This window comes from Dinoponera quadriceps, unplaced genomic scaffold (assembly GCF_001313825.1).
Source record: "Dinoponera quadriceps isolate SergipeBrazil2010 unplaced genomic scaffold, ASM131382v1 scaffold586, whole genome shotgun sequence".
In the NCBI taxonomy this organism is placed as follows: Eukaryota; Metazoa; Arthropoda; class Insecta; order Hymenoptera; family Formicidae; genus Dinoponera; species Dinoponera quadriceps.
In genome coordinates, this window is record NW_014554764.1 from 1,012,625 (window position 1) to 1,030,237 (window position 17,613).

At 42.8% G+C, this 17,613-nt stretch overlaps 2 protein-coding genes across 6 annotated transcripts; one reads left to right on the forward strand and one right to left on the reverse strand.

Moving 5' to 3' along the window:
* Window positions 1–11,224: 11,224 nt before the first annotated feature.
* On the reverse strand, window positions 11,225–12,214 carry LOC106741569 (E3 ubiquitin-protein ligase RNF181). 2 transcript variants are annotated; one of them, XM_014613698.1, is made up of 3 exons: window positions 12,070–12,214; window positions 11,704–11,991; window positions 11,225–11,615 (listed from the first exon to the last, which is right to left on the reverse strand). In XM_014613698.1, exons 2-3 carry the CDS (start codon window positions 11,986–11,988, stop codon window positions 11,481–11,483), a joined length of 420 nt encoding a protein of 139 aa, XP_014469184.1. In that variant the 5' UTR covers window positions 11,989–11,991; window positions 12,070–12,214; the 3' UTR covers window positions 11,225–11,480. The 2 variants fall into 2 exon arrangements, with proteins under 2 accessions (XP_014469184.1, XP_014469182.1); XM_014613696.1 differs by having other exon boundaries at window positions 11,704–12,214.
* Window positions 12,215–13,699: 1,485 nt separating this feature from the next.
* On the forward strand, window positions 13,700–17,385 carry LOC106741611 (carboxypeptidase Q-like). Of its 4 annotated transcripts, none has more exons than XM_014613800.1 (7): window positions 13,700–13,720; window positions 14,419–14,835; window positions 15,741–15,891; window positions 15,953–16,202; window positions 16,265–16,505; window positions 16,673–16,855; window positions 17,064–17,385. In XM_014613800.1, exons 2-7 carry the CDS (start codon window positions 14,483–14,485, stop codon window positions 17,359–17,361), a joined length of 1,476 nt encoding a protein of 491 aa, XP_014469286.1. In that variant the 5' UTR covers window positions 13,700–13,720; window positions 14,419–14,482; the 3' UTR covers window positions 17,362–17,385. The 4 variants fall into 4 exon arrangements, with proteins under 4 accessions (XP_014469286.1, XP_014469289.1, XP_014469285.1 ...); XM_014613803.1 differs by having other exon boundaries at window positions 13,715–13,724; XM_014613799.1 differs by lacking the exon at window positions 13,700–13,720 and adding an exon at window positions 13,721–13,809.
* The last annotated feature ends 228 nt before the right edge of the window (window positions 17,386–17,613 follow it).

Sequence of the window (17,613 nt, forward strand, 5' to 3'; positions counted from 1 at the left end):
CCCCCCCCCCCCCCCCTCTTCGGAACACGAGCCCGTCTTGGACCAACGACACGCGAGATGACGAGCGTGCGGGAGAACGGGGCTTTTTCATGCGAGCGACAGACTTTAATGACGGGAGGGCAACACTATATCTTAGAATATATACTAGAAACTCCACACGTATAACGAGCTTAACGTAGTGCGCTGAAATTCTTTGTAACACGAGACTTCTTTTCTTTCGTACGTACGGCAAGCTGTGTCCTTCGCGCAAAGAGACGGGAAGGATCTTACGAATGCGTGTTGCTATCGTTGGAAAAAGTGGCCGTGCTCTTCTGCAGGCAGCGGGATCGCAGGAAGGTGTGGTCTCTTGTACGAATCCCGTCCTTACGTCCTTCAAACGCGTGTCATCGTCATTTGCCCCTCCATCGGTTTCTTTAAACGCGCCGCCCTCACAGCGGATTTCGTTCGCCCTCTTTACGTCGACAATAGCGTTCCGTGGCGCACGCCAGAAAGCGGTATTCAATTCTTCGGTTTATTTCCGTGGTAGATTACAACACTCTAACAGTGCTTACGTTCCGTTTGAGGAGAATGCATTGAGATGCAATCGCTGAACTCGCTCACCCGGGAGACTCCGTTTCACGGTTGATTCCAAGTTTCATTTCAAGACCCGAATTGAGTAGTCGAGTGAGTTTGAAAGTATCGCAACCGAAACATACGTATATTTTCGTATCGATACTTTGCAGAGACGCGGATGAACCAACGACGCGTCCGGGAGTGCGCATTAGAACGCGACACGGTGATAAACATCGATTCGTGGAGCCGGGATCGGAGCTTTTTCTTATTTATTTACATTCGAGATGGAACGATACGAAATGACGAAGGTCGAACGAAACTGACGCAATTAGACCCAATTAGACGCATTGATGGACATGACAATACAACTATTTTGATTTCCACCGAGGAACAAATATTGAGAGAAACGAGTTTCGATACAATCACTGGATAATCGTAGAAAAAAATTGTAGCCTTCTTGCTCCACGCGAAAATTCATATCACGCTTCTGTCGACAATAAAGGATATCGATATCCGGATGATTTTGTTAGTGCACCGAGCGATCTCGTCGGGAAGCGATCGTCGCTGATTCCACCGTCGCTCCGATCGCGTCACGAATCGATAATGAATAAACCGTTGTAGACCACGTGTCGGAGGGGCACGTATCGCGAGAGGAGGAGAGCGAGGAGCGCGTAACTAAGAGCGCAAGTAGAGCTTGTGGTACGTAGCTCTTTCACGAGAGATGCTGAATAGTCGTTTGAGAAGATTTGCATATAGCATAGTTTTATATAGCGAGCAACCCTAATAAGGGAATGGAAAATATACACGTAACGATTATTATGATTATCGCTAAAGCGTACTTATTAAGAATAAATCGAGCACTGTAATCATCTGTCGCCGGAACAGAGTCTACATACACACGCAAAATACAGTCGCTGCGCGCTAAAAGCGCCACTTACACGCGTATACGTATATACGTGCACAGCCGTGTATATCCGCGTATACGTATATATATATATATATACACACATTCTATATATATATATATATATATATATANAGCGAATATAGAATACAATACATACAAGACAGATACCAGTTTTGACTTTAGAATATTTGCTAGCCCGAGAGAACTCGGGGAAAAATAAATGCTAGAGGTCTGCAGGACAAAAGACACGACGGAAGAGAACAGGTGGGTGTGCGATGAGCGCGTGTTTCGGAATGAACGAGGAGCGTGAAGCGGAGAGAGTATTGACGGTGACCGAGGGACGCGAGACATAAAGGGTTGCAGACAGAACATATTTTAAATAATTAACCGCCAAAAGACAAGTTTTTAACTCTAATCTCGTAGCGCGTAAGGTCAAGATAATTTACGTATATTATATATATATACATATAAATAATATAATGATTGAAAGTCATCTGTCTAAAAATAAAATTTAAATCGCGAGCACGCGGGGAGGGGAGGGGGCATAGTTCTTGCCGACGGCCACAGAACAAACGCACGGCACTCGAGTTACGAGACGGATCTCAAGCAAGGAAGCGGATCGGGAGAGAGACCGTCGAAAGCCACGCTCGCGAAAGCCGAAAATCCCCGCCGATCGACGCAATTCGAAAATCTCTCTGTGCAATTCCGTAGCGCGACGACGTCGCTCGCGCTTCACAGGATCGTCCGAGATCGTACGGAAATAGTCAGTTTTGCTAGTCGTGCCGCTAACTGGCGGTATTTCGCTGTGTTTCATTATCTCGCGAGTCTCTCGGATGGCCAGATCCACGTCGCTACCGGACATCCGCGCAGGTCGGTGAACGATACGTAAGAGCAGACCCTGCGAGGTTGCGTATTGGGGACGAGGGAACGGCCGGAGTCGAGATTTCTGTTCTCTAGCTTCAGTTGACCGCGACAGGGACACGCTTAGACAAGATATAGAACGCCCGAAGAATTTCCATTCCGCATCGCATTCGTCGCCGATAGCTCGCGAGGCTGCCCGGGCTTGTTAGCCAGCTCGAGCGACTCGTTCTCCGCTCTTCTTCGCGCGAGATCCCGCTTCGGTTGGCGTGAGAGTGTGAGAACAATTGTGCCAACATCGTCGATTCTTCCAAATTCATGCCGCTCCGAGCACACCGCGAACAGATAACGCGTTGTCTCGCGTTGCTCGCTACTCTTCTCGAGCGTGACGCGAATGTAGTGATAGCCGAGCGAACTCTCATGCTTCTTCTCTCTCGACACGACACCGAACGCCACTCTCCTTCGTGTCGCCAGGCCGGACGATCAGCTGTCGCAATAATCGGTCATGCACGTGACCACGGACGTATACGGAACGATCGATCGCATATCCGAGATGGGGGCTCGGCTTGATCGCAATTAGAATCTGGGTCGCAATTTTTTTTTTTTTTTTCCCCCGGCACACTCACCCGAGGGGCAAGACTGAGCGTGGAATCCAGGTTGTAGAAATTATAATGCACCCACTTCGGCGCTTGCTCCGAGTGCAACAGTTGGCTAACAAGTGGCTCTTTCGCACGAGATCCTGGCGTGATAACGTGCGAACGACCGGCGAAATAAAGCAGCGACACGCTCCCGAAATGATACCCTGGCCTAAGCTTTCCAATCGCGGGACCCATTATTTTCCCATCCCACTCGGAAAATTTCACTCAGCGGGTCTGCCGAACCGCGGGAGAAACGTGCGACGGTATCGGTTTCGAATCGCTTTTCAATTCTTCCTTCTTGCAGAGATGCTGCTGTAACGTAACTTCGTTATGAGCAGCACTGTGATATAGGAAGGGGTAGCAAAGTGCCAAGTTAACTGACCCGCGGAAAATTTGTACAGCTTAAACTCAGGGTCGTAATCGCAGTCGTTCGGAATACAGCTGGACAATGCGCGGCTTAAATTCTTCTGAAATTCTTGCCTCGAATCTCCCCTCGAGACTCACCTTTCGTTCACACGAACTCGTTCACTTTGATCGCCGGAAGACAAAATTTCACAGTGACATACCCGGTAAAAGTAGCACACGAGCAACTTTACGAAACGGTTTTCGCATCGACTGAAAAAAAAAAAGAAAAAAAACCAGACTGGTTTCATCGTACTCCTCGAACTCGTCTCGACTGCGAATGCGACCTGTAAAATTTGTTGAGGGGGAAAGTTTACTTGGACTTGCGACAACAACGAGAGACACGCGAGACAGGAGGTTTCCCGCGGGATTCGCTCGCACGTCCTGTGAGAAATCAACGGGGAAGGGAGACGCGTTTCCCTCCTGTTCGAGTCTCTCTCTTGCTTTCTCATCGTGACTCGGGCGGCGTCGGCGGAGCGTCCCGGTGACCCAAACGCCCGCATATGATATACGCGCACTCTCCACTCGTTAAAAAGATTCTCACGATCGATGCTGACGCATGTCGCAATGCTGTGATCCTACGATTTTAATAAAGAAAAAAAAAACGCGGTCCGCGAAAAAGATTTACCGTGATAACGGTCGCGATCACGTTCTATCGAGTGTCCCGAAGATATCTAGTCGAACGTTTAGTGAGACCGTAACAGTGATTGTGTTTATCGCGATTATTTATTCGCTTCATTGTATTTGTACCGGTCGCGTTTATATTATATATCGGCTTGTATACTTTGTCACGCGTGACGCGATGCGCTTTCGCTGTTTACTTGAAATGTTATATATATACTGTTGCGAATGCACACTACTTGTTAAATGACTCCGTAATAAGTGAAACCAACGACAGTTGCCCGCGGCGAGTTGCCCGTTGCTGTAGAAGAACGGAATCGTTTCAGGCCCAGATTGTACCGTCCAGGCGAGAGTAGTGTTTCCCGAATATCGCTGAGAGTTCCGGCAGAGACGGTTTATCCATTCGTTACCTCGTGCGCGCGTTCTCTCGTAGGTGGAGATGTCGAGAGAGGAAGGAAGCCCCTGGAAATTGAATATTATATATTAAAAAGGGCCTAAAAAAGTGCACGTGATCATGTAAAAACTTTAGAATACCACCCTCTATCAATTATATCCAAATCAATTCTGTGAAAGGTGATTAAACGATCACTAAACTGATTGAATAATCACCTTCTACAGAGAATCGATTTTTGTGTCCCGCGCTAATAGAGTATAGTGCATTTGCCGAACATGCGCAAATTGATCGAACTCTCCGCTCTTGTAACGCAAGTCTCTCAGAAAACGCTTCGAGCTCGTCGGACGAATTGCCCGTGTTCAATTGTCTGTTCTTTCTTGCGTGGATTTCGTTCGACCTTCTCTCTTTTAGACCATTTTCAAACTATAGTATTCAATTCAGCGTCGATGGATGAATCGTCCCAGAATGAGCGGTCGACGCGAGCAAAATGCGCACAGCGATCTGTTGCGTGCGTCGCGAGTCGTTTAACAGTCGTCGACACAGATTACGCCGCCACACTCGATAACGATCGGCCGAGCAACTGTCGTTCATTTTAGGGAGAAATATAAGTAATCGTAATGAGAAAATAACCACGACGGTGCGCGCGGCACGCGCACCGGCGAGACTGACTTAAAAAAAAAAAAAGACGCTCGCTCGCAGGAATTTCGGAAACAGTGCAATTACGACTTAAAAGTCTGCGGATCTAGTCAGGAGATGGAGGCGCGCGGAATTTCTAATAATATCTAGTCACGACACATCGTCTTTGAGTCCGTTCGGAGGAACGTCGATTGTACCGAACATTACGGACACGCCCGGGCGAATCTTATATAATTACTATATATATATATATATATACATATGAATATATATATATATATATATATATAGTCTAGGGTGTCCTTACGAAAGTGCAAAGGGATCGGCTAATATTATCTCGTGCGGCGGTCGGTGGTGAAGGAAAAGGTGCGTCTTTCGTGAGGACGATCGGTTCAGACAAAAAAACAAAACGATACCTGTTACGACGCGATCCCGTTATCGCACGTCCTATCTTTTCATTTCCCTTTCGTTCTTTTCGTCGGCCGTGCTTACATAACGAAGAAGCGGCAGAGCGACGCGGTCGCGTAATCACCCGCTGCTACCACCCCTCTTCGCACGCGGCTCGTCCGGATCGACAATGTCGAAACGCGGCGTTTCACTTGCGTTCTCGGATTTGCTTTCTCGACCGCCGTAGATCACTCTGAGGACGATCCGACTGTATCCCGTACTCGAGGCTAAAAAGTGTAGAATTTTTTAACTGTACTTATATATACGACTATAACCTACCTGTATATTTTTACATATTGAATATAGGGAGCGAATTGGGGGGGGGGGGNGGGGGGGTTGACGCGCATGGCAGAAGTGAGAATTACATAAGAGAGAGAGAGAGGGGAAAAAAGAAAGAGAGTAGAGAGAGAAGGAGCACGTGAATAACATAGAGGCGAATAAGCATGCAACACCTACACACCACACACATACGGGAAATCCGAAATGAAACTTGATAGAGGACACGCGCGTAACTCATACACACACCACAAACACACATATACTTGGGCGCGACACGACAAGTATCCTCGAGCCTTGAGGGAGGAGATTATTATACAGATCGTAAGATGAAATCAGTTTTCTTGTTGATTTCGGCGTGACATACAATAAAATTTTGTAATCGGCGGCCCCGGGCCGCGCTTTCGCGCTCGGGGCCCGAGAACGTTGCGTAGTATAATCAAACACCGATATACAATGCGAGTTTTTCCTCGACCACCGGGGCGACTCTCGGGGCGGTCAGGATCGCCGAGAACGAAGAGGGCGGGAAACAGCGACTGTATCCATCTACGCGAGTCGGATAATCCGAAAGAGAGAGAGAGAAGAAGACGGAACGATCGTCACCTCGGCGATCTTGTGAGCGCGCCACGACACTCGCCGCAATGTCAGGAAGATATCTGTACATAGAACTGCAACATAGCACAGGGTGTACGTACATGCCGGTGCACACGTAACTACATAGCAAAGTATTAACTATGATAGTGCATGAAAATAATAAGACGTTCGCAGCGGGGCGCGCATGGCGAAGGAGCTTCGCCCCTTTTCCCCTTCACGACGAATCTCGCCCTACGACCCTCGGAACGAGAAGAGACCGTCGTCCATGGCATAGTAATTGATAATTCACGATCGCTACGCTCGCACCTACGCAACGGTCGCGTCGAGAGAATGACGACGAGAGGATGATGAGCAGAAAAGAGAATAGCAGCAGAGGCTCATTCGTTCCCGCGTTAGATCCAAATTGGCTTTCTTCGTTCCCGTTATTTAACATTGACTATTTCGCCAGCGACGACGCAGGGGTTGTGCATTAATAGCTTAATTGGCTCTCCTTTACTTCGAGTATTTTTGCGTTTTTATTGTTTTCCCGACAACCGTGGAGATTGCGCGACACGACACGGTATATACACGGAGGAAAATAATTTGCTGGCGCAACAAATTTTAATTGTTGTCGCAACAAAATTGGTCAGTTATTAGATGGACAACAAAACGATCTGTTAAGAATAGTAATTGCCATTCGCTGAATTATTTTGCTGAATCTGCACATTATTTTGCTGTAAGAACAAATTAGTAAATGTAGGAAAACATTATCTTATTCTAACAGTAAATTAACGTGTCATAAGGACAAATTCACTTAGCAGGATATTTTCTATCCTAGCGACAAAATTGTTTCCGCTTTAATGACGAATAACTCGTTAATTTGATTATGCTAACTAAATTTTGTCGCTGTCACAAAGAATGCAGTAGTAACGATGGCTTCGCAACAACAGCAACATTATTTTTCTCCATGTGATAAGTTTCATACGCGCATCCGTAGATTACTTTCCCATTTTGACACGAGGCTATGTTTTACTGTGCAATGTGCGCGAAAAATGTGACGGGAGGATTTTTTACTTAGCAGTTCGCACACAAAGGGAAGAGAGAGAAATTATTACAATAATTATTTATTACGAGCGAAACAGTATTAACTTTTGATGATAATATATGTTATAAGCGAATATGCAAAATTTGCGAGTTGATCGATCGACGAGAAATGGTTGATTTATTGCTGTAATTATTAAGATTATTATTATTATTATTATTATATTGTTTAATTATTATTATATTTTTATTATCACTATTATTGACACCACTGTCGCTATTGCCGCTATTACGAAAATATGGTGGCGATTATTATAATTATTATTTGTGTAATGAACTGCGAAAAGAGGCAGATAGAGAGAGGACGACTGGATCGGACGGTAGAAATAAATAAATGCGAAAATTTCATGAAGCATATGCGCGCGTTGGAAAGAATGCGACAGCTCAGTTGTGACAAAGAGAAAAAACTTAACGATCGATTCCGGTTGCGAGCGTATGCCGAGAGGAGAAACGATCGATATCCCGTAGATCAAAAAAGTAATCGGTAACGGTAGTACGAAATGCGACAGAGCGTTATTAGCATATCAGCGTGTTGAGCTTAGAGACGAAGCGCGCGCGGAACAATGAGACCACGCGTGATAATACATAGTACCAGTATAGTGTGTGTGCGTTTGGAGCAAACGAAAGCGAGCGAGCGAGCGAGCGAGCGAGCGAGAGAGAGAGCGAGAGAGAGAGAGAGAGAGAGAGAGAATCATTGAACGAACGATTGTATGATGACTCGCGGGTGTTTCAGAGAAGCGAGAGACATTGTGTATGTCAAACGTTCCTCCATGCCAGTAATCAAGGTGCGACGCTACCGACGTTGTTACGCATACAATCGAACATGCGACGGCGTTATTATTATCGCAGCTATTTTATCAGTTTATTCATTATAATTATCACACGAAATAGATCACACAAGAGTATCATCCAGTACAGGAACGATGTTTTTTTCGATATGCAAGATGAAACTGTTTCGAGAAGAGAAATTATTCACGTCTTTTTCGAGTCATATTGTCATACACGAAACGAAATATTATTCATTATCGCAATCGAGAACAACGGAATACAGTTTTTTCCGAGTGCGAGGACGTTACCACGCAAACATTACGCGACAAGAAGCGATTACATTGGACCACGCATCGTCGCTCTGTGTAGTAAAAAAGAGCGCGTTACACCGCCATCGGAGATTATAGTAATGCAAAACGCCGCTCGTCGGGTTGTGTGTCGCGTACAACTTCGAGAAGTGTAGCTTTTACGAGGGCTCGGAATTACAAGTTGCATCGAGATCGATATTGTACACCATGTGGAGAAACGGAGCCCGGTGGGAGTTATTAAACGCGAAAATACGATATGTGTTGCGTGTGTGACGCCAAGTCGGCTGTATATTTATGATATTACGTGGTGACGGCGAAGTTATCACTCGCGCGTAAAGAAAACTTTCATATGATAAGTGTATTCGCGCCTATCCGGAGGTGCATCGCCAGTATCGCTCACGAGTCGTAAAACAACGTCGGCAGCGTCGAATAACACGTGGCGCGAATGTGTTGCGCGCGCGAGTACGCGAGGACGAAGTGTACTTTTTTTGTAAGGAGGAGCGAACGGAACGCTTGTGTTCGGCCGGCCAAAGTCTCCGAAGCTTCACTGAGGCTTTCGTCAGTGGAATTCGTCGTCGTCGTGCGAGACGAGATGAGCGTTACGTGTGTTGTCGGAGAAAGCGCGTGGTCGCCGAGAATCGTTAGCGACGCAGCGAATGCCGAGGAATTCCACCGACGAGCGTAGAGATTAAATAGTTATTTATAAAGTCACCCTCTCTGCGTAATCGAGGGCGAGAGGTAAGGTGCGAGATGTGGAGTGTGAGGGCTGGGGGGNGGGGGGGGGCGCGACACAAGTGGTGGAAATAGCGCGCGACACACAAGATATGCCATTTTGAATTATTATTTTCATATAAGGAAACGTGTAATATAAAATATATAATATATGATATATATATATACATATATATATATATATATCGATATAACGAATTAACAGCATCATCGAGACTTATGATCGCGACGATGATGGTGGTTAATATTATTATTATTGCTATTATTATGGTTATTGATTATGATTATTATGGAATGAGGATTATTATTATAAACGAGAAAAGGAACTAATGCATTATATAAAAGATAAAAGTAATTACACTTAACACTTACGTTAGGCAGCTAGATACATACATTTGATGCAAGTGAGAAAATGGAGTAACCCACACGTTCGACGGAAGAGTCTAGGTGACATAAATTAACGTCGTACACATTTCTATATCAATGTAAAACATACACGGGGACGTATGCGAACTAAGATTTTTTAGCGAACGTCGTGGGTACCTGCATTTCGTCGAGGAACATACGAGAAGTGGTCGGAGTGTCAGTAAGAAACGTTAAACTTCTTCAAAAGTCACATCGATCCTTCTTTCTTTGCCCGCAATGGTGTCGTTTCGCGGCGTCGTCCGCTTTCGTTGAGACATTTGTTCGTAAAACAACCGGCATCTCGCGCTTCGTCGGAGGAAGAGAGAGAGAGAGAGAGAGAGTGAGAGAGATAATTTGCATTTCGTTAATTTCTAGAGAGAAGATACATTCTTCCTAGCGAGAGATTGACGAAAGGAGACTCTCCGCGAGATGCCACGTCGCGTCGGCTACGCCTTTGTCGCCGGACGGAAAAAAGGTTTCCCGACGTTCGCATTTTCACGCCACGGACGTGTTCCCGTATCCGAACGTAATTTTTGACGATTCGTTCCTCCATTTGTTTCTCTTTACGCGAACGCCGAGCCGAAAGTTCTCTGTACGACGTACCTTGTCCCACTTAAAGCTCGCATACAGATTACATAACTAGCTATTACGGACATGGCCATTAGCAGAGGAATGTATCATTCAGATAGTTTATCATTAAAGAAACGGTAACCATCATAGGTATATTAACGACACATTATTTATATTATTACGCATATTATATAAATAATTGATAACAAATACTAACCTTAGGGTGAAGTATTGCGAGGGGGGAGGGGGGTGGGGAAAGGGGAAACATTACGAATGGTCGCGTCCGCGTGGGCGCGACGGCGACGGTGCGTCGTTTTTTTTTCGGAATGACGCTATCGACACGTGAGTGAATAAAAAAAAAAAAACAAGATGATGAATAAATCGCCAATTACTTTGACTTCAACCGTACTATTATTTGTATATGCCGAACGATTATGCCGTTTTCAGCGCAACATATTTTGGCAATTCTCTTTGGTGGTATGGTTCGTAGCGACCGCGTTTGGTGAGAGAGAGAGAGAGAGGGAGAGAGAGAGAGAGAAATAGCGCGAGAGCGAGAGAGAGAGAGAGAAAAAGAGAAAGCGAGCGAGAGTAAAAGCGAGTGAGAGAAAGTGTGAGATAAAGAGTGAGAGAAGACGGAGAAACCAGTGAGGGAGAGAAAGAGGAATAAAAGAATAAAACAAACGAACAAAATAAAAATCAGAAGTTTCTATACTTTTTACGGAGATTGTTATAGTCTAAGCGCACACTGATTAAGGCATTCGTCGCTCGGCAAAAGCATAATACAATTATTAATATAAAATTTATAACAGAAATAAAATAAATGAAGTTAATAAATATGTACACTGTATAATAAACATTATTTCCTATTAATAATTCATGTCTTTTTATTCAATCAGTTATCCAACCAGAATTCAAAGTCTCATAATATTAAGTAACGTACTTTTTTTCTATATTTTTTTTTCGTTTATATTTTATATGTCTTTCAATTAAGAAACATTATCTCTTCATGTGATACGTTATAAATAAACTATAAGTATAAATATTATTATAGTTTATATAATTACGTACACTTTCTTATCGACCGGCAGTAATCCAAGGCATTACCAACCGCTAGCAAAAAATCGCTTCCGAACATTGAATGTCACGCTAAATTTACATGGTTTGCCCGTGGCGTCAACATTATTTTGTTATTATGCGGTCACGCCCATGGCGCTATGAACAAACTTAGTCACCGGTGACCCCCATGGCATTCAACGTGTTAAGAAATAACAAGAAACTTTCAATCAAATATCCTAGCTAAACATAGAATTGTGTAGAGTTTCCAGATCCTTTTCCCTCTCTACCGCTCGTCGCTTCTCCTTCCTGTACATTTCATAGTCCTCATCGTCCGTTGGTAGTTCGTAGCGGCACAGCGGGCACGAGTTGGTCTGCAAGTAGAGATTGAAAGCGTCAGAATGCGCTCCAATATAATTACGTTTAGCCGTTTACATTGTATCATCTCACGACAAACCATACCCTTTCTAACCACGGTACGATACACTCCGCATGAAATGCGTGACGACAGGGCATCGATTTTGCCTTATTGCCCGCCTCAAAGTCCTTCAAGCAAACCGGACATTGTTTAGTCTCGACGGACTCGATCTTGATCTCCTCCAAATTCTTTACCGCGCTTTTGGACGCAGGTGGCGGGAGTTTTTCATTCTCGCCGAGCAAGTCCCACATACCAAAGTCCCGCAAGAATCGCGCCATTTGAATCAAATGATTTGGCGCTTCCCCATCAGCCAACGGCGTCCAACCCATTTCCTCAAAGTAATCGGACATATCGTCGAGGTTATGACACTTGCCTCGCAAGTGGAACGACGAACTCAATATTCAGTTTACCTTTAACGCAAATAACGACGGCTGCACTCTTTTCACTTCGGTGGTATATTTATAATCAATATCTCCGTTTAAAGGACACTTTGCCTGTGTGCGTTGCTACGGAGCTATCGCACTCCGTAACGTCTCGCCAAAAAATCTCGAGTCATACTGACAATCAGCGTTGAAGAAGAAGTGGAGGAAGGGATGAAACTCACGCACGCGCAAAACACAAACTCTGTTCACTTCTCAGCTGTGTACAGTCGGAGTCATTTATACTCTACCATTCCGAAGAGTTGTACGATTTTCAACTTTACACATAACGTAAAAGTAACTTTAGTAATTTATAATATGACAAGGTTATAATAGCTCTGATTATAATAACTTCGATCTTATGTGTATAAGTGAAAGACTAAAAATTGTATGATAATAAAATGTTTCAATCTAGGGAATAATATAGCATACTGACGCCGACTATACACCATTATAATACATGGTATTATTAAAACCTTTGCGAGATATATAAGCACTATTAAATTAAATGTAAGATTATTTATTGCCGAGATATTAATTGCGAAAGTTAATAGAAAAGTATAAAACGTTCGTGAATAGGTAGATGAAGAAACCTAGTAAACACCAAGTTGCAGTTATATAATTGTTAGTTAGTAATTTCCTACTCAACAACGTAACTTGTTGTATACCTAACATACGCGTTACATAACAATTACATTGTTAAGCAGGAAATTATAACTAACAGTTATGTAATGGCAACTCTGTGCTCACTGGAAATGCAGCGTCATACTGCAATGCAGCGACAAGTACACGCAATCAAAATATCTCTTGCCAGAATCGAAAGTAGAAAAAAATAATGAATTTTCATGCAACCCGCATCACTATACACATTTCTAAGATACATTTAAAATTTCATAAAGCAAGTGTGAACGACCGCGTGGTCGATCACGTGTTCGAGCACGTGCTTAGGCGACGGAGCCAATTTGCATTGCTCGCGCCTCGAGTACGTAACTTTTTCAAAACGAGTGACACGACATCCCAATTCGAAATATTAATTAATCAATCGGAACTTAGTGATTGCGCTTTTCGCACATCTCGCTGCGCAGAAAAAACGTGTTAGATTCAACTAAATAATTATTCCAATATTCCAATATTCAAATTTTTACTCGAGTTAAATAAATATTTTACTCGGATTAAACAAATATTATTTGATCCAAGTAAAAGAATTTGCTAATGAATATTGGAGTAGTTATTTACTTGGATCTAGCACTTGTTTTTTTATGTACATAATCGCTCTGTGATTTGTGAAACAGTTTTAAGTTTAGAGTGGAATCAGAAGGTCTGTTCTTTTTGTTGAACTGATTGCACTAGCTTGTGCTAATTTTCTTCTCCTCTTTCTTACACCACCTTTCTTAACTATATGTCTGTTTCTTTTTACGTTCTATAAATATACACTAACTTGGCGAAAAAGAACAGACCTGGAATGAGGCGAAAAATGAAACGTGAGGAATTCCGTTCATTTACATGATCGCTGCAATGAAGGTAATAACGAAATCTACTTTATCAGCACTATACCTATATACATTTTATCGTTCTATATATACTGGTACTATATATGCTCAGTAACTCTTGTCCACGCAATCATTAGAACCCGTCACGGTCTGTGAGTTGGTATCACTTTATTACGTCGTGAAACATTCCTCATAAGACAGTTTGTTATAAAAGTGTGATCATGAACGATTCATTTTAAATGTGCGTGTGTATATGTGCGCTTATTGTTGTTGCTTATTAAGTGGCGTATTTCCCGTAAGAAAAGTTTTATTAGTTGTTTGGAGCTTAACGTCAAATTCCTAAATAACTATTTTTCTACTTTTATAATTCACTGTATTAATTAAAGTAAAGCTATGTTCTAATCTGCAAAAGTTAACGTTGTGCTGTACTATATACCGCATTATTCGATATACACGCATATCGTTTACACAGTGTTTCAAACATTCCAACAATACATATTTTTACCCTTACAAATGTAACATATATTTATCACAAAAAAATTATATCAAATTGAAGTAACTGTACGTTAACGGGAAAGAGAAATATATAGTTGCAATATATCATAATTTCGCAATCTGTCATTCATTCACTATACTACTTATGAAACTTTCTGAATAGTTATTAAAGTTACATGTTAAAACATTGATTCGAACAAATGTAATTGTTTTTATATCTCCAATATCGAGTCAACAGTTATCTTACTCAAATATATTGAGCATATTGATTTTCGTTGTTTTTATCTTTATGTAACCGTGATTCGTAGATAATCGGCAGAAATTAAGTTTTAACTAAAATTTTCTCTTAACGCAGCTTCTGTACAAATACTCGACATGCTGTATTAACTGGAGAGGAATATCGTTCGTGTTCAATCATCATGCGATGTATAGAGAGATACCTTATCTTCGGATGGCTGCTGTGCGTCCAGCCGATAGCCACGATGAATCACATTGTAACTGCACTAGAAGATACTTGTCATCTGCCGAATGCCCTAATTGAGGAGATAGACTCGTACGCGCCGACAGTACAAAGAATAATCACCGAAACCATGCAAGGTTCCTTCAAAGGAACCATTTGGCAAGATTTAGCGGAGTTCGTCGACAAATTTGGCCCGCGGTTCACCGGCACCCAAAACCTCGAGGATTCAATCGATTATGTGTTAAACAAATCGATCAGTTTAGGCCTGGAGAACGTTCATGGCGAAACGGTCACCGTACCACATTGGGTCAGGTATAAAATTTGCAAAAGCAGATTAATTAAAGTTAATATATGACGGTACTATTGCGATTCGTGTTATAAAGTGTCTCGGTTTTCCTGATGAACCAATTTAAATAATGGATTGGAAGAGATCAAAATAGCTGTTCGAATCTTGCGATTTCGCGATAATCTCACGAACTTGCGAATAACGATTTAGAAGTAATCGGACGAAGATATACGTGGAGGATGCTTAGACAAAATCCGAAACAAACAAATCGAACAGCGATGTAACAGTTAAAAAAAACAAAGTAATATAACAGTAAAGCGCAAGTAACATTGACGCTTCGAGAATATTAAACATGTGCTTTATCCGCGTTGCATTTGGCGATCTCTTCGCTCTCTAGCGTATGCTATGCATGCGAGCTTCGCAGATTTATTTGTACAGAGAACTGTCCACTTCTCCTTCCACATATTCATAAATGCAATAATTAGCAAATTAAATTAATATTAGTATAATATATAAATTAATTTAAACGTATGACATATTTGACTTTGCGCTTTCAAGTTACGGTCTTTTTTATGATCCATAACTTTTGCGATAAACCGAGCTCGTGTGGCCAATTTTATAGCTTTAAAAAATTACCGATCATAAAATATATCATAATTTGGATTGGAAACAAGGTCACATAGCCATACGTTTATACTAACTTACATTATATGGCTTAACTTTTTTTCATTATTCGTCAGTATTGAATTCATTTCCGAAGTGGCTTCCGCTAATAACGAGATAATTTACAATTCAAAGTAATATTGCATATTAGATCAGGCTAGATCACCTACCAAGATAGATTTACAGAAAAATAGAAACGAATGTTACCTATTTGTACGATTCAGTCCAGCTTGGCGTAATCGTGTCAAAACATTATGACTATTTTCAGAGGCTCAGAATCTGCGACTCTTTTGCAACCACGGCGACAGAATCTGGCGTTATTGGGTCTGGGTTATAGTGTGGGTACTCCGGAAGAAGGCATAACTGCCAACGCTGTTGTAGTAAATAGCTTTGAGGAGCTTAAGGAAAGAGCGAAAGAGGTAGGTCTCTGACAGACGCTCTTTTATCAAGTATTTCAACCCGTCTTAACGAGGCAATCAGATTCCAGGAAAAATTGTCGTGTACAATGAAAAATACATCTCGTACGGGGAGACCGTAAAGTACAGGAGCGCGGGAGCCACGAGAGCGGCGAAACTGGGCGCCGTGGCAGTTTTGATCAGATCGGTGACGCCGTATTCACTGTATACTCCCCACACCGGTATGATGACCTACGGAGAAAACGTCACGAAGATTCCAGCTGCCTGCATAACTGTCGAGGACGCAACTCTTTTGGGAAGAATGGCGGATCGAGGTAACAGAAAAGCCTTCCCCGAGTTCGGGGACCACCGCGGATAACTGATCGGTTCTGTTCAGGAGAAAATATCGTAATCAATCTGAAAATGGAAGCGCAAACTTATCCGGACACACAATCGCGGAACGTCATAGCGGACATCACCGGATTGAGCGCGCCTGAGAAGGTAGTCGTTGTTTCTGGACACATAGACAGCTGGGACGTCGGACAGGGCGCCTTGGATGACGGGGGTGGCATTTTTATATCCTGGAACGCACTGAAGTTATTGAAACACCTCGGCTTACGGGCACGAAGAACAATGAGGTGCCTCGAAATATGTTTCATAGTCCAACGCAGAATTAAATTATTCTCTATAATGAAAAGATATCGTCCGTAAAAGTGCTACGTTTGTTAAGGCCTTTATTTTCGCGAATTTTATCAGCCAATCAAGTGCTTACCTGCTATTCGAAAACACCTCGCGTGTATTGCAGAATGATAATGTGGACTTCCGAAGAACTCGGTCTCATTGGAGCTCAACAGTACTCACAGAAGCACGCGGCGGAAAATGGAAAGCTGCAGTTTGTGATGGAATCCGATCTTGGCACGTTTACACCCGTAGGCCTCGAGTTTACTGGTGGCGAGATGATCCAGTGTGTACTTGAGAGAATAATGCGGTCAGTTTCTTCCCTGAAAATTATTGCCCGCTTTGCTTCTGCCAAATTTACGTGTTCATCATGTCCCAGTAATTCCGGTCCTTTTATTCAAATGATATTAAATTAGGAAACGTATTTTCACAAATGCTTGAGGCTCATCTGTTCGCGAAAAGATTTGTTATTTTTCTATGATCTACTACTCCAGGGAAGAAACTTTTTCTGTTTTTAGATTATTGGCTCCGTTGGGTGACTTGAAATTGAGGAGCCCTTGCAGTGGGCCTGATATTTCCTTTTGGGTGAACGCTGGCGTGCCAGGTGGCAGTCTGTGGACGCGAAATGAGAAATACTTCTACTATCACCATACGAATGCGGACACGATGCTAGCCGAAAATCCGAAAGCCCTGGACATGAACACAGCCATATTCGCAGCGCTATCGTTCGTCCTGGCAGACATCAGCGTCGATTTGCCTCGACACAACTACAGTAATCCTCAAAGATTTGGAAGGAAACCAATTGAACACGCATAATGTAAATAACATCGAGCGTGTGTGTGTTCATTGTCTTTATTTTCAAATATACGTTATATACAATAGCAGCATACAAACAATTAGGCCTACTGTCAATAACTAATCTAAGTTCCTCGGAAGCATTACAGAAGTAATGCTGCGATCAGACCAACGAGATTTTGCGAATCGATTTGATTTCCTTTCCACTCTTACCTCTTGATGATCATATTAAAAAAATTATCTATTCGAAGTGCACTATGGGGATTACATACG

Bases quoted from the DNA above. Each gene is read 5' to 3' on its own strand.
- LOC106741611 (XM_014613800.1), top strand. From the start codon at position 14,483: ATGCGATGTATAGAGAGATACCTTATCTTCGGATGGCTGCTGTGCGTC. The intron at 15,892-15,952 runs GTAGGTCTCTGA...CGAGGCAATCAG, and splicing joins TTAAGGAAAGAGCGAAAGAG to ATTCCAGGAAAAATTGTCGT. The intron at 16,506-16,672 runs GTGCCTCGAAAT...CGTGTATTGCAG, and splicing joins CGGGCACGAAGAACAATGAG to AATGATAATGTGGACTTCCG.
- LOC106741569 (XM_014613696.1), bottom strand. From the start codon at position 12,009: ATGTCCGATTACTTTGAGGAAATGGGTTGGACGCCGTTGGCTGATGGG. The intron at 11,616-11,703 runs GTATGGTTTGTC...CTCTACTTGCAG, and splicing joins TCGTACCGTGGTTAGAAAGG to ACCAACTCGTGCCCGCTGTG.